The 13764-nt window shown below is 35.8% G+C and overlaps 1 protein-coding gene across 1 annotated transcript; it reads left to right on the plus strand.

Moving 5' to 3' along the window:
* Positions 1–1023: 1023 nt before the first annotated feature.
* Positions 1024–13504, plus strand: TCP11 (t-complex 11). The gene is made up of 9 exons (XM_026719987.2): positions 1024–1177; positions 2410–2542; positions 3780–3900; positions 6971–7191; positions 8178–8318; positions 8852–9071; positions 9930–10114; positions 11394–11557; positions 13177–13504. The coding sequence occupies exons 1-9, from the start codon at positions 1039–1041 to the stop codon at positions 13404–13406; spliced, it is 1554 nt and encodes a 517-aa protein (XP_026575772.2). The 5' UTR covers positions 1024–1038; the 3' UTR covers positions 13407–13504.
* The last annotated feature ends 260 nt before the right edge of the window (positions 13505–13764 follow it).

Consider the following 13764-nt stretch of genomic DNA (forward strand, 5'->3'; position numbering starts at 1 on the left):
GTTTAGGGTCGGCCGAGAAAATCTGGCCGCGCTGCCCCCCCCTCTCCTCTGATCACCGCCGCCCGCCCCTGCCTCGTCTTTCCCTGCTGTCCCCGAGGAAGGTGAGGGAGAAGGGACACCCCTCTGCCTGTTTGGTTTCTCCTCTAACGGGCGCTCCTCCTGGCTTGCCCAGGCTCTCTTTCGTCTTCGTCGCCTCAGGGCGCCAGGCATTGTCCGAGAGCTGGCCAAGGGGGGAGAAGGGAGTATTGGAGCACAAAACGTTTGAAGGGAAAACTCAGGTTGCCTTCCCACTCAGAGGTGTTCTTCAAAGATGGAGTCACCTTGGAGTCTGTGCTTTGCACAATGGTGTATGCCTCTTGCCTTGTTTTTTCTTTTTTTTAAAAAAAAGATTGAGTGCTGATCCTGTTTGGTGCCAAGGCCACTGGGACACCATGCCAGGTTTCACACTGATGATTCAATATTTGCCATAAGAAGTTCACAATAGTCATTTGTCTGAGAAAAGAATACCAGTAGTCCTTGACTTAACAACCACAATTGAGCCCAAAATTTAGGCCGCTCAGTGAGACAGTTAAGTCAATTTTGTCCCCTTTTTCGGCCTTTCTTTCTACAATTGTTACCTGAATCATCACAATGGTTGACTTAGCACGGTTGTTAAGTCAATCTGGCTTCCCCATTGACTTGGCTTGTCAGAAGGTTGCAAAAAGCGATCACATAACCCCAGGCTATGGCAACCGTCATAAATATGAGTCAGTTGCCAAGCAGCTGAATTTTGATCACATGACCATGCGGATGCTGCAGAAGTTTGAAAAAAAAAATGGTCATTTTTTTTCAGTGCTGTTCTTACTTTGAGCAGTCACTAAATGAACTGTTGTAAGTTGAAGGCTATCTGAATGATGGCCATTTCTTTTCTAAAGAAATCTTTTTCTGCTAATTTCTGTAATCTGCCCACAGTACAGAAGAATAATTTTTTCATGGTCTTTAAAAACTGATGTGGTAGTCCATGTCATTTTCAAATCTGTGTCTTCTATTAGAAACAAGATGCCTAATCCTAAAGAGAATACTTCAAATGACTGCAATGACACTCAAACCACAGGTTGTAGTTCCAGAAAACCGAGGGAGCATGAAGAAACCCAGGGTGGAGACATTCCAAAACTCTGTCCTCCTAACATCCCATCTTGTATGTATAATTTGAACTGAATGCTAGAAAAATCAAATATTAATATTTACAGCAAAATAGCATGTCCATCCCGTTCCCCTCCCCCTGAAATTGTTTCAAATTCATAATTAGTGGTACAAATCGTGCTTTAATAAATCTGGATTAGAATGCATAGAATTCCAAGATAAAAACTGGTGCAGCAAAATTCAGGCACTTTAATTTAATAGTTCAATGAAATAAAAGGTCTTGAGAGAGTTTTAATTTTTGTGCAATTTTTCAGAAAGTGGTATGCGTGCAGATTATTTAACTTTCAAACTCCAAGCACATAGTAAAATGATTATTTTTTTAATATTTTCATTAGGTGAAAAGTTGTAGTAAAAAATAAAACTAGATTTAGAGTTTACCGATTCTGTATTAAAATAATTTCATTTGAAAAAATTTCTTTATATTAAATTTATCTGCCCCAATTCTAGCAATTTTCAAAATTTTCAGGAAAAGATTGTCCTATTCCCTAGTATCTGTATGTTTGGTTTTGTCCAGTTTTGGGTTTTGAATCAATATTTTTGTTCTATCCTTGGATCTCAGATCTTTGGTTCTAGATAAGTACTATCAATTCTGAGTGGTAGCAACATTCATATATAATTTGCTGTTCTTTGGGGAACTTTGTAATGGCTTTCTAGAAGGTTTATGATTGTGATTCAGCAAGAGTGGTCAGTGCCTGGAACTCACTAACTGACTCTGTTGTTACATCCTCAAACCCTCAAAACTTTAACCTTAAATTGTCTACCATGGACTCATTCCATTCCTAAGAGGTCTGTAAGAGGACGTGCATAAGCGCACCAGTGTGCCTACTGTCCCTGTCCTACTGTTCCCATTTATTTGTACTCATTTATTAAATATATACTTATACCTGTTTATACTTATATGTTTATATGTTATGTTCATACTTGTAGTTTTCTCATACATGCTTGTCAAACAAAATAAATAAATAAATATTAGAAATACTTGGAAATTACTAATAACATCCTATATTATTTCTTAAACTGGACTATTTTAATTCATGCTTATATAATTATCATTCCTCAGAGTCTACCACAGAAAAGAAAAAACTTTTATTTGCTTGTTTAGAAGTAGAAAGGTTGAGCAGAGTTTGTATCAAAAAAGATACTTTGCTTAATTATAAATAGTACGTCTTTAAAAACATTCCTGTTTGGTGAGCCAAGTAAGCACCATTCTATTTTATTTTTATATAGCCAATTCTCCCCAAATTCATTCTATCTCAGAGCTCATGGAAACAGCAAATGAAGTCTCAAAAATGACAATAGCCCATGAAATTGTTGTCAACCATGACTTTAAACTGCAAGAAGTGAATTTATCACCAAACAGGTAGGTTTTATTTTCTCCATGTTCTCAAAAGTTTTCAGTTAACTTTGCATAAAGCTATATTTTTTAATTGATGATGTGCCATCAAGTTGTTGTCAACTCTTAACGCCATACAGATAGATTGTCTCCATGATGATCTTAAACTTGGTTTTCAGGTTTTCTAACAGTTCATTCATCACCACTGTAACTAAGTCCTGTAGGTGGTTGACCTCTTCTTTCCTTTCTTTCTACCTTTTCCAGCTTTAGAATATTCCCAACAGAGCTAGGTCTTCATATAGTAGTTGGGGAAGAAATCTGCTATTTGTCATTCTTAGTGAATATGGTTGAATATGATTTTCATTTAGCCTCTTGTCTAGATTATTTTATTGCCAAATAAGCAATTATTTTTGTTAATGTAATGTTATTAGACTGGGTTTGGCTACTTGAGTTGCATAAACCCAAGACATAGTCAGAACACTTGGTGACTGAAAAATTACATATAGATTTCATAAATAATTTTAATAAAAGATGTAAAGCTATGATTAAGTGGCAGAAGGTTGACATTTACTATAAAGATTCAAAGTGGGAAAATTGAAACTGACAGTTAAATATTCATGTTACAGATTATTTTTGTATTGTTCTGATTATGTGTCGATATATTTTTGTTTTTACTTGCATGATTCAGAGAACTGATTTTTTTTAAAAAGCTCTAGATGAATTCTATGGACCACTCTCAGTTACCATGTGTAGCATATTGTTAGCTCTCATCCCACTTTCTCAAGATATAATAACAAACCATTTAAAGGATGTGCAAACTCTACCATTCTGGGAATGGAATATTTGGGAGAGCTCCACCATTTGTTTTCAATCCACACCAATCTGGAATGGTGGTTTGGCATTCCTCTAGGACAGATAATTTTCTTTTTATTATCTTTTAGGACTGATAGTTCTTTGAAACAGCCAGATAGTATTCCCCAGAATACTGTATTCATGGTGTCTGGAGGAAAATTTGAACTGGTATTTCCTGTTACATTTCCCAGAATATGTTTTACTTGTACCTAATCTTTACATTTCATAGGATCATTTATTGAAATCTAGTATTTCCTTACAATATTGATTGGATTGAAAATGAATATTTATCAGTAGATGAAAAATTATATGAAACTTGGCCTTTAGACAATATTGTAGGTAGAAAAAATATTAACAGCAGCTACTTTTATCTCACTACAGTTTAATAGAAGCTACTTTTATCTCACTACAGTTTAGAAAGCAGAGTGAAAGAAACAGTGCACAAAGCTTTTTGGGATAATCTGAAAGAACAGCTTTCCAAAGTACCACCAGACTATTCTCACGCTGTCAAGCTACTTCAAGAAATCAAAGAAGTAAATTATAAAGGGGAATGGGAATTATTCATATCTAACAAATTGATTTTTGTGATAAAAAACTATTACAGGTACAGGTAGTTCTCGACTTAGAACCACTCATTTAGTGACTGAAGTTACTGAAAAAAGTGACTTATTACTACTTTTCAAACTTACGATCATTTTAGCATCTCCATAGTCAAGTGATCAAAATTCAGGTGCTTGGCAACTGTGTTTATGACAGTTGCAGTACTCCTGGGTCATGTGATCACCATTTCCAATCTTCCCAGCCAACTTCTAACAAGCAAGTCAGTGGGGAAAGTCAGATTCATTTAACGACCACATGATTTGCTTAACAACTGTAGTCATATGTTCTTTAGCAATTGCCTCGGAAAACAATTGTTCATAAATACCATAATAGTAAATAGTAATAAACAGTAGTAAAAATTATTTTATTGATCTATATCCCCCCCAAAAAAAAATCTGTACTTGATAACAATGTACTTTGGAGTCAGAGTAACTTTATCTGAATGAAATGTCAGCATCCAGCAATTGTTCCAGCATCTCTCAATCACATTGTTTAGTGACCATGTAGCTTAGCAACCATTTCACTGGAACCATTTGTGATTGTTAAACAAGGACTACCTGTAATTTAGCACTTGTATCTTCTCCCCTAAAAGGCTTGAAGTTAGTGTTGTCACTTCACCAAAGACAGCAGCAGAATTATAGGACTTTTCAAAAAGAGTTAACTATGCGAGTGGTGTTTTTTTTAAATATTTCTTTTATACCAGGACATTTTTATGACTGGTCATTTGCCTAAAATAACAATGGAAGTTAGTATCAGTCTCTTTCCAGCTGCAAAGCTTTGAGGATATCTTTTTTCCACATTTATTTGGCACTTTATTGAAACCTGCTGGGAAAGTAAAATTAACTTGAAAATAAATTAATTCAAATAGGTTCCTTATTTAAAATATTACTGTATCTAAAACTATTATATGCAAGATGAAAAGTAATGTCTTCAATTCCATAACTTTCACTAATTAAAATATCTCTATCAAAATTAAGTAGGAAAATAATTACTGAAATAAAACAATATTTTGTTACAAGATCGTTATTCTCCAAATAATCACTATCATTCACTTCATTCTTCTGCCAATGATTGACAAACTTCTTAAAGTTGTCACAAAATAACTTCATACTTTGTCTTTTCAACCAGGCCCTGACAATCTTTTCTACCTCTTCTTTTGAGTTAAAGAGATGCCCACAAATTTACTCTTTAAATTTTGAGAAAAGATGGAAGTCACATGGTACCCTCCTTTGGCTTTGTTCCCAGTTAGATGCTGGGGTAGTTGCTGGTCTGGTGGAAGCACCTGGGGCAAGTCCTTGCCATTATCTGGGCACAGTTTGACCTTGCTATTCCTGAGGAAGTGGACAGGATCCTAGGGACTATGAGAGCAAGCAGCTGTTTTTAGATCCATGCCCTTCCTGGCTTGTGAAAGCTTCCCGGGAAACGACATACAGGTGGATTTTGGCAGTGATTAATGTGTCTCTGCTGCAGAGGGTAGCATTTTAAGGATGCTATGGTCCGCCCTCTTCTTAATAAGTTATTGCTGGATTCCACCCTCTTGGATAATTTTTTATCAGTCTCCAATCTTCCCTTTTGGGGAAGGTTGTTGAGAAGATGGTTGTGCAGCAGCACCAGAGGTTTCTGGATAAAATGGATTATCTAGACCTTTACCAGTCATGCTTCAGGCCTGGATATGGAAAGGAAATGGCATTGATCATGCTTCTTTATGATCCCTAGTGGAAGCTGGGCAGTGTATCCATTCTTGCTCTACTTGACCTCTTGGCAGCCTTCAGTACCATCAACCATGGTATCTTTCTGGTGCAGCTTAAGGGATTGGGAGTGGGGGGCTTTGTTGTCCTGGTTCACTTTCTTCCTCTGTTGCCACTCTCGGTGTCGATAGGAAGCGAGAAGTCCAGGCCTTGTCCACTACTTTGTGGGGCCTTGCAAGGCATGATATGATATCTGTTTAACATCTACATGAAGCCACTAGTGAGATCATCCATCACTATAGATTGAGATAGCATCATGTATGGTGGATGGGGACAGAGTGAGATCCAACTAATTTCAAAACTTTTTAGATGGCTTGTGAGTATGAGCACCATTTGTGCAGCAAAAATTCTTCCTTGTGTTTTCAAATCCTGCTGAATTGTTGTTTCAAATTTTTGAGTGTTGCAGTAGAGCATTCTGAGCTGGTAGTTCAAAGAAATGGATATGAGTTTACCTCAAACACACACACACACCCCATAACCATGAAATTTCCCGCTGAAGCCTGTGTTTTGATTCTTTTTCTTTAGCTGAATTTTTGCAATATTCCCCGGACTGATCCTTTGTTTCTTGGTGAGCCCATGTTTCATCAGCTGAACAATGCTGTGAAATTCTGCACCTTCATTCTCATAGTGTGACAACCTTTGCTGGCAAATTTCAACTCAAAGCTTTTATCTTTGCAGTCAACAAAATTCAAGGATGAAATGAGGAACATCAAAATTTGATCGTGTTATTCTTATATACCAAGCTTGATAGAAGTTTCCCTTTCAGTGATTTGGTGACTGCCTTTAGTTAGGTCATCAACCTTTCTTATGTGAAAATTGTTGCTGTAATATGTTGTCCACTTCATTCTTGATCACATAAATAATTCTTCCTGATTCACATCTTTACAATTTTTGGCCCTGCTCTCAACTACACATACCAACAAATAACCTGCACTTGGTGATAAATTTCAATTGGAAAGACTCCTTCAGCTATCTAAAATTCAATCTGATCAGTCAGTATTCATTGTAGGGTCCCTTTTCACAAAAATAGCAACACAACCTTTTCTCATGGCAATTTTCTGCCAACTAAAATGAAGCAGCTAAATCAATATACCAATACTGCCATCTGTTGGTGATTTACAATCTTAGAGGCATGGTACCATTCATTCAACCATCATATTTCTTTTATAGTAATATATTGTATTGAGTTTGAATAGTTAAATCAATTTGAACATTCACTTTTACAAATGTTCATTCCTTCATTCTGGTTTTATAGACTCTGCTGGCTTTGCTTCTGCCACGACAAACACGTTTAAAAAGTCAGATTGAAGAAGCACTAGACATCGAATTGATAAAACAAGAAGCTGAGCATGGAGCTTTGAATATTCCCAGCCTCACTACATATATCTTAGGCACCATGGCAATGCTCTGTGCACCTATCAGAGATGAAGAAATTCAAAGTCTGCGAATCATGTCAGACCCAGTTCATTTGCTCAGGTGGGTTTGAGTTTTGAGGAAATACAATCCTGTATGAATCATACATTATTTATTAAAATTATACTGTAGAATGTAGAATGCAATACATTGTTATTGTAGTGCAACATTTTCCTATGACTTTAATTTTTATAAAGAACTTGCAGTTCACCATTTTTCATCTCTAGGAGTAAGAAAAGACGCACAGAAATACCTGTTTGTTCAATTTAGACTTTTTGCAAAGTCTGAAAGTAAAACAAACATCAAGCTTCAGTCTGTTATTGTTATTCCTAAAGCAAAGCATTGATACGGATTAGGAACTAATGATAGTGCTATATGCTACAATAGCTGGGGGCCTAGGCTCCTGAATTTTTTATTTCCTACGTTGGCATATCTCTGAAAAAAGAAACAATTTGTTCCCAACTTTAGCTACTGAAATAAATATATCTGTGTTGGATATAGGATTCACGTGGGCTGCTTTAAATTTATTTAAATTTATTAGCTGCTCAACTCCAATCAAAGGTATGGAATTTTGTTCTAGTCAAGGGTCTAAATTTGGAGCCAGATTCACGTTTACATTTCACCAGGAGGATTGGGTGATATGCAGTGAGGCTTAAAAGAGTAATTTAAGGCTTATTCCCAACATTATCCATACAACAGACAAAAAGAAAATTTGCTTGTCTGATAAGAGGAAAATACATGAACCAGCAGGATGGAACATCATTTTCTATTCTTAGCCCAATGACAGAAGAAAAGCATTTTAGCCAGCTCTTAGGAAAGAAACAGAAGTTATCTTTGGATATGAATGCCAGATGAATTGGCTTCATTACAGAGAACCTCCATCTATGATATAAACTTATAGAATTTAGGATACAATTTATAATCTAATAATCTATAATTTAGAATTGAAGATTGATTCCTTATTGCTAGGATTAGCTATATTGATTTAAAATTAGCCTTATTGACTTAATTACAATGCAAAATGGTTTTGTTCTTGTTATTTATGACAGAGAGATCTTCCGAGTTCTGAACCTTATGAAAATGGATATGGTCAACTTTACCATACAAAGCCTTCGACCCCATCTCTTGGAACACTCTGTGCAATATGAAAGGAAAAAATTTCAGGAACTCCTGAACAAACTACCAGGCAGGTATCAAAGAGAGAGCAATGCACATTTGCTAGATCATTTTTGTAAACTAATAACACAGAGCCAAACCCTATAGGCCCTTGTCAACATTTACTCACAGATAAATACAACAAGTATATTAACATTTTAAGAAATACATAACATAATATTTAGAGTCCTATCTTCTATTACATCCTCTTGTCAAATTACATTAGGCTACTGGGGGGTTGTATATTTCTTGCTCCTGTCAGTTGGGTAAACTCCAGTAGTTCTGAAGATAATTTCATAAGGAATAGCCAGAAAAAGCTTGTTTTTCTGAAATCAGAAATGAATGGATAAATTGAATTGTTAAACTTGAGTAATTAAAAATATAGGCAAAATATAATGCTTAGAATATAACTTCACAAATTGGAAATTAAAATTACTAATATGTGAACATTCATGGAGTGCACTTCATATATTAAAAAAATCAGCATCTATCCAAAACATAAGGAAAGAGAAATTACTGGAAAAAAACAGCCCTGTTTCTTTTCCAAATTTTCCATCACTGCAGACAGCTTAACTTATACAACTGACTGGCTACGCAAGGCAATAACCAAAGCATCAAATTCTGATTTGCTTCCTTCTTCATCCACCTCTGGAACTAATGGACCACCTGTTTCCACTTGTCCCATGTCTGCTGGAAAAGTCTCATTTATTCATAGTCCTACTGCTGTGTTAAATCAAGCGTATATGGATTTGCTGGACTGGGAGCCTGGAACAGAACACTATCCCGAGGTAAGTGGTGTTAAAAGAATTGTTTCTTAAAACCAGGAAAGATTAAAAAAAATAGTTAAGGAAGCATAATCTTAATTCAGCAAAGTACAACTCTAATCTTAATGTGCTAGAAATGTCCACACAACAGCTGAATGGTTGAGGGAAGTTCACAGATGCACTGGTATCCAGGAATTTCAGCATGATGGTCCAATGAAGAGCACTGGATAAGAATATATAGGAAGGGAAAGAACAACCAGCTATGGTGGAAACATGCTATAGACAGTCAACCCTGACAGAAGATCTAAATATTGTCTTTGGGACCAGATTATAAAACTTTCAGGAGAGGTGCAATCATAATGGACACAATCATAATGGAAAACTAGAACTATATGGATATCTATTGGGGAAAAACTTAGCCAATGTCCAAATTTTCAAAATTCTTCAGTTGTCTTTCATTTTCCATAGGGTATTGGCTCTCCTAGATCTGATCTTAACCAATAGGGAAGAATTAGCTTTAAAAACTTTTAATTATTCAAAAAATGTTTTTAAAAGAGCAAAAACAATCCTAGGCTCCATAAACAGAAATATAGCATCAACATAAGAAAACAAAATTGTTCCCTATAAATTCTCAATTAGTTAAACCACATGTAGCTAGAATACACTACGTCCAGTTCTGGGGCCTGCATTTTTTTGAAGGCTCAAAGCACAGCAACCAATATGAATTATTTGCTGAAAAGTGTTTAAACATGCTAGAAGTTCATCTGTCAAGGGATGCTGAAAATTGGACTCCTGCCCTGAACAGGGGCTTGGATTCAGTGATCATCAAGATTGCTTCCAGCCCCTGCTTTTTGTGATATCATGTATATTCTTTCTTTGTAGACTATGTTGATGGACAAAGCACGTTTGCATGCTCTACAAGGAGAAGTGAATCGGCTAGTCATTATTGCTTCAGTCTTATTAGTGAGCAGCAATATATGTGGAAATGAGTTATTCAGTTCACCAGGAGGTGGCAATAAGCTGAAAAGAGTAATAAAAGCTCTTCTGGAAGGTCTCCCTGATATAAGGCAAGCTATTTTAATATTTGCTAAAGACAGGAACATTTCCTACCCCACTCTTTTGCAGGTTATAATGAGCTGAAATCTGATGATATTCTATGGAGGATAGGTGAGGCTGGTTAACAAGGCAATCAATATACAAGAATAGAATTGATCAACATCCACTCCACACTATGGATTCAATATGGTACTAAACCAAAGCTTGCTGAACAAACCATAATGGTCTGGTATACAATGCTAAGCTCAAAAAAAAGACAATTATCTATTGCTTTCTTTCTTGCCTACCTAAATCTTGTCCACTAACAGGACAAGGATAAGTTAACAGGAAAGAGATAAGTGTATCATTTTAACATTGTATTCTGCAATTATTTGAGAACCATGGATATTCTACAATTTTTTGGATTGGGGTAAATCCACATTTATTTCCCTAATCAATCAACTTTATAAAGATTGCTGCATTCTTGGTGTAAAATGATTTCCCCCCCACTATTGGGTTGATAGAAACAGCCACAAGCAAGCACACAAATTAAACCAAAACTCACTATATAACTAAAAAAAGATAAGTGTTACTCCTGACCACTTATGTTATGCTCTGTGCTTTATTGTAACTTTCTAATTATTCACCGCTATAATTGAGGTTTACTGTACAATGTTCATCAATTCAGAATAATAAAATGTTCTCTACATATGAAATCTAGGATACACAGTATGGTAATGTATAATGCCAATTTATATATTAAAGACTTTCTGTAAAAATATGTTAATAATATATATAAAAGTAAACAAGTATAGGGCAGATGAAATTCTGGAAGGGAAGGCTATGCTAAAGTGTAGACATTCCTGTTAAAAAGCAGAAACATTTTCAAGACTCTGTCCCTCCTGGCTTGCAAAAGGTGGAACTCTAGCAGGTTCTTTGGGGAGGAATGCATCAGATGGTCAAATGTGGTAGGCAGCAGCAATCCCATAAGTACTTTGGTACAATGTTTCAGTCTTTAGGGAGTAATGAAGATGTATCTTAATTTGCATTCATTGGACAAGCAACAATTTGAATTTTGGAACCATCCATTAAGAAAATTATATACATAAATATGTTAATTCTAATTAATTGTTGCCCAATCTTGTTCCATGTTTTGTCAGAAATTTAGTTTGAGAAAGTATATCAAACTGATTTCATTATCGTACATTAAGAATCTCTTCATTGAAGTTTCAATTGATATAGTTAAAATGCTTATTATTATTATTATTATTATTATTATTATTATTATTATTATTATTATTACGTGATTAGATCAGAAAATGCCTTAATGGATATCAGCAATCAAATATGCATGGAAGTAGATGCCATATTTAATCAGTTGGGTTACCCTGCACTCAGTACTGATAAGGCTACTTCACTCAAAGGCCAACTTAGGAACCTTGGAGATAAAAACAATGCTGTACGGGTTCTAATTGGTAAGTTATTCAAGTTTGCTTTGATGCAAGTCTATTTGAGCATAAAAAATGATGAATTTCAATTCCAAACTCTGAATCATGAATACCATTCACAAAACATAGGTTCAATATATAGAATATTTAGTATAAAAGAAAGTTTCTAGAATACTCAAAATACTTTGAAAACAATTTTGCATTTATTTCTCCAAGAAGCAGCAGTTTAAATGCCAGTTTTAATACAAATTCCCAGAGAAGAGTAAGTATTTAATTCTGTCAATATTACAAATTATTCCCCTGCTTGGATGGGTTAATTGAAGTACTTTTAATTCTGATTTAAATATTGTTAAATTGCAGCAATGTTTTAGTAAATTAGTAAAAATCTCAGTAAGATAGCAGAATATGTGTCCATTATACAGCGCCTGGCAACAAGATAAATTTACCTTTTATTTCTAATGGAGTCCTTACATTTCTGTTTTGCTTAGCGTTAATCAAATGTACTGCTTGGGATATAGAATGTCTAAAAAAATCTTCAGTTATCAAATGCACAAGCTGTCAGCAGATGAATTTAAATACTTTGAGTGTTAAAATATAATTAAAAAAACATTTTAATTATTTTGCTACTAGTGTACTTTACAATCTTGGCTCTTTAAAAAGTTGATATTATCCTGAATTTTTCTTTATAACTTTGCAGTTAATAATCAATGAGGGCCCCAAATGGTGCAGCTATAATTATAACACTCTAGTCCAGGGGTTCCCAACCTTTTGGACCTCAGGGACCACCAAACTCATAATTTTTGATCCCAGGGACCATTAACTGGTTCTGTGGACGTGGCCTAATTTGTGGGTGTGGCTTGGTGGTCTGTGACTGGCTAGGCATGGCTTGTATGTATATATTATAAATATTTATATAAATATTGAATTATTTTATAAAAAAGAGCAACTTTTACCGAAAATCAAGCAAAGCAGGCAGATTGAGTTGCTCAAAGAATCACAGATTCATTCAGAGATATATCTATCTGCCATTGGCTAGCTCAGTCTGTCACATAAAATTTGCTTGCAAGCAAACTCACAAAATTAACTCACAACACACCATGCATGTAAATATTGAATTTTTTATAAAAAGAGCAACTTTTATCCAAAATCAGGCAAAGCAGGCAGATTCAGTTACTCACAGAATCATTCAGTGATCTATCTATCTGCCGTCAGCTAGCTCAGTCTCTCAAATTTTCTTGCCGTGAGTCTGCACTGAATTTGCTTGCAAGCAAACCTTCAGTCCTAAAGATGGTTTGGCAGAGCCAAAGATCTAAACTTTCTAAAGACTAGCTAGAAAGCAAGAAATCCAACCGTTTCCTGCTTCCTAGCTAATCTAAATCTCCTGGCACAGCAGAACAGATGATGATCGGAAAAAGGAAAAATAGCAATTTTAGCAGGCAAGTTTGCCTGGTAAGGAGTGAGTGGGTGGGGAGCGTTCCTGCGGGCCATGTGGGCAGTGCAGCCTTGTGTTTTTGCGCAGCCTGGAATAATTGCTCTGGGAGGTGTTCTGGGGGTGAGATTTCTCTGCGGCCCACCAAAATTTTCTCACGGCCCACCAGTTGGCGACCGCTGCTCTAGTCTATTTCCAAATATCTTAATTTCCACAGAGCAACGGATCCAGACTTTTCTTAGACACTGTTTGTATCCTGGTGGCCAAAATGCTAAGAATCTACTGCAAGGCCTTAATCCGATTCAGGAAGAAGTACTGGAAATTGGTCAGAGGTTTGGTAGTTTGATTCATCACAACAGACAGGTATTTGGTCCATACTACTCAGAAATACTGAAGAAATTGCTGCTTCCAGGGGAAAAGTCTGAAACAGGGAAAGTTTCTTCTTAACAGCCTAACGAGGCAGATCATGGATGGCAAGGAGAGGGGAGATTCAAACTGACAATTGTTCAGACAGTACTTTGGTGCTCAATCCAATGTGATCAACGGAGCAGCTGTCCTGCTCTTTGCTGCTGTATTCCAAACCGGGTCACTGAAGTCGCAAGGTACAGCTAATAATACCAAACTGACAATGCCAAGTTTGCTGCAGTAAACCTTTAAACAGCTCAAAATGTTGTCCTGTGATTTTCAACTAGCTGGTACATGTTACTTCAATTGGGAAAAGTAACTTTAATATCCAATGCCTATGATAAGAATTTGTTTTAATATTTTCAACAAAACATCAGTTAATATAGAATAGTAGTTTTAA

The sequence above is a fragment of the Pseudonaja textilis genome, chromosome 3, assembly GCF_049901715.1.
Source record: "Pseudonaja textilis isolate UNSWEBS1 chromosome 3, rPseTex1.2, whole genome shotgun sequence".
Lineage (NCBI taxonomy): Eukaryota > Metazoa > Chordata > Lepidosauria > Squamata > Elapidae > Pseudonaja > Pseudonaja textilis.

Bases quoted from the DNA above. Each gene is read 5' to 3' on its own strand.
- TCP11 (XM_026719987.2), top strand. From the start codon at position 1,039: ATGCCTAATCCTAAAGAGAATACTTCAAATGACTGCAATGACACTCAA. The intron at 10,115-11,393 runs GCAAGCTATTTT...TTACGTGATTAG, and splicing joins GAAGGTCTCCCTGATATAAG to ATCAGAAAATGCCTTAATGG. The intron at 11,558-13,176 runs GTAAGTTATTCA...TAATTTCCACAG, and splicing joins TGCTGTACGGGTTCTAATTG to AGCAACGGATCCAGACTTTT.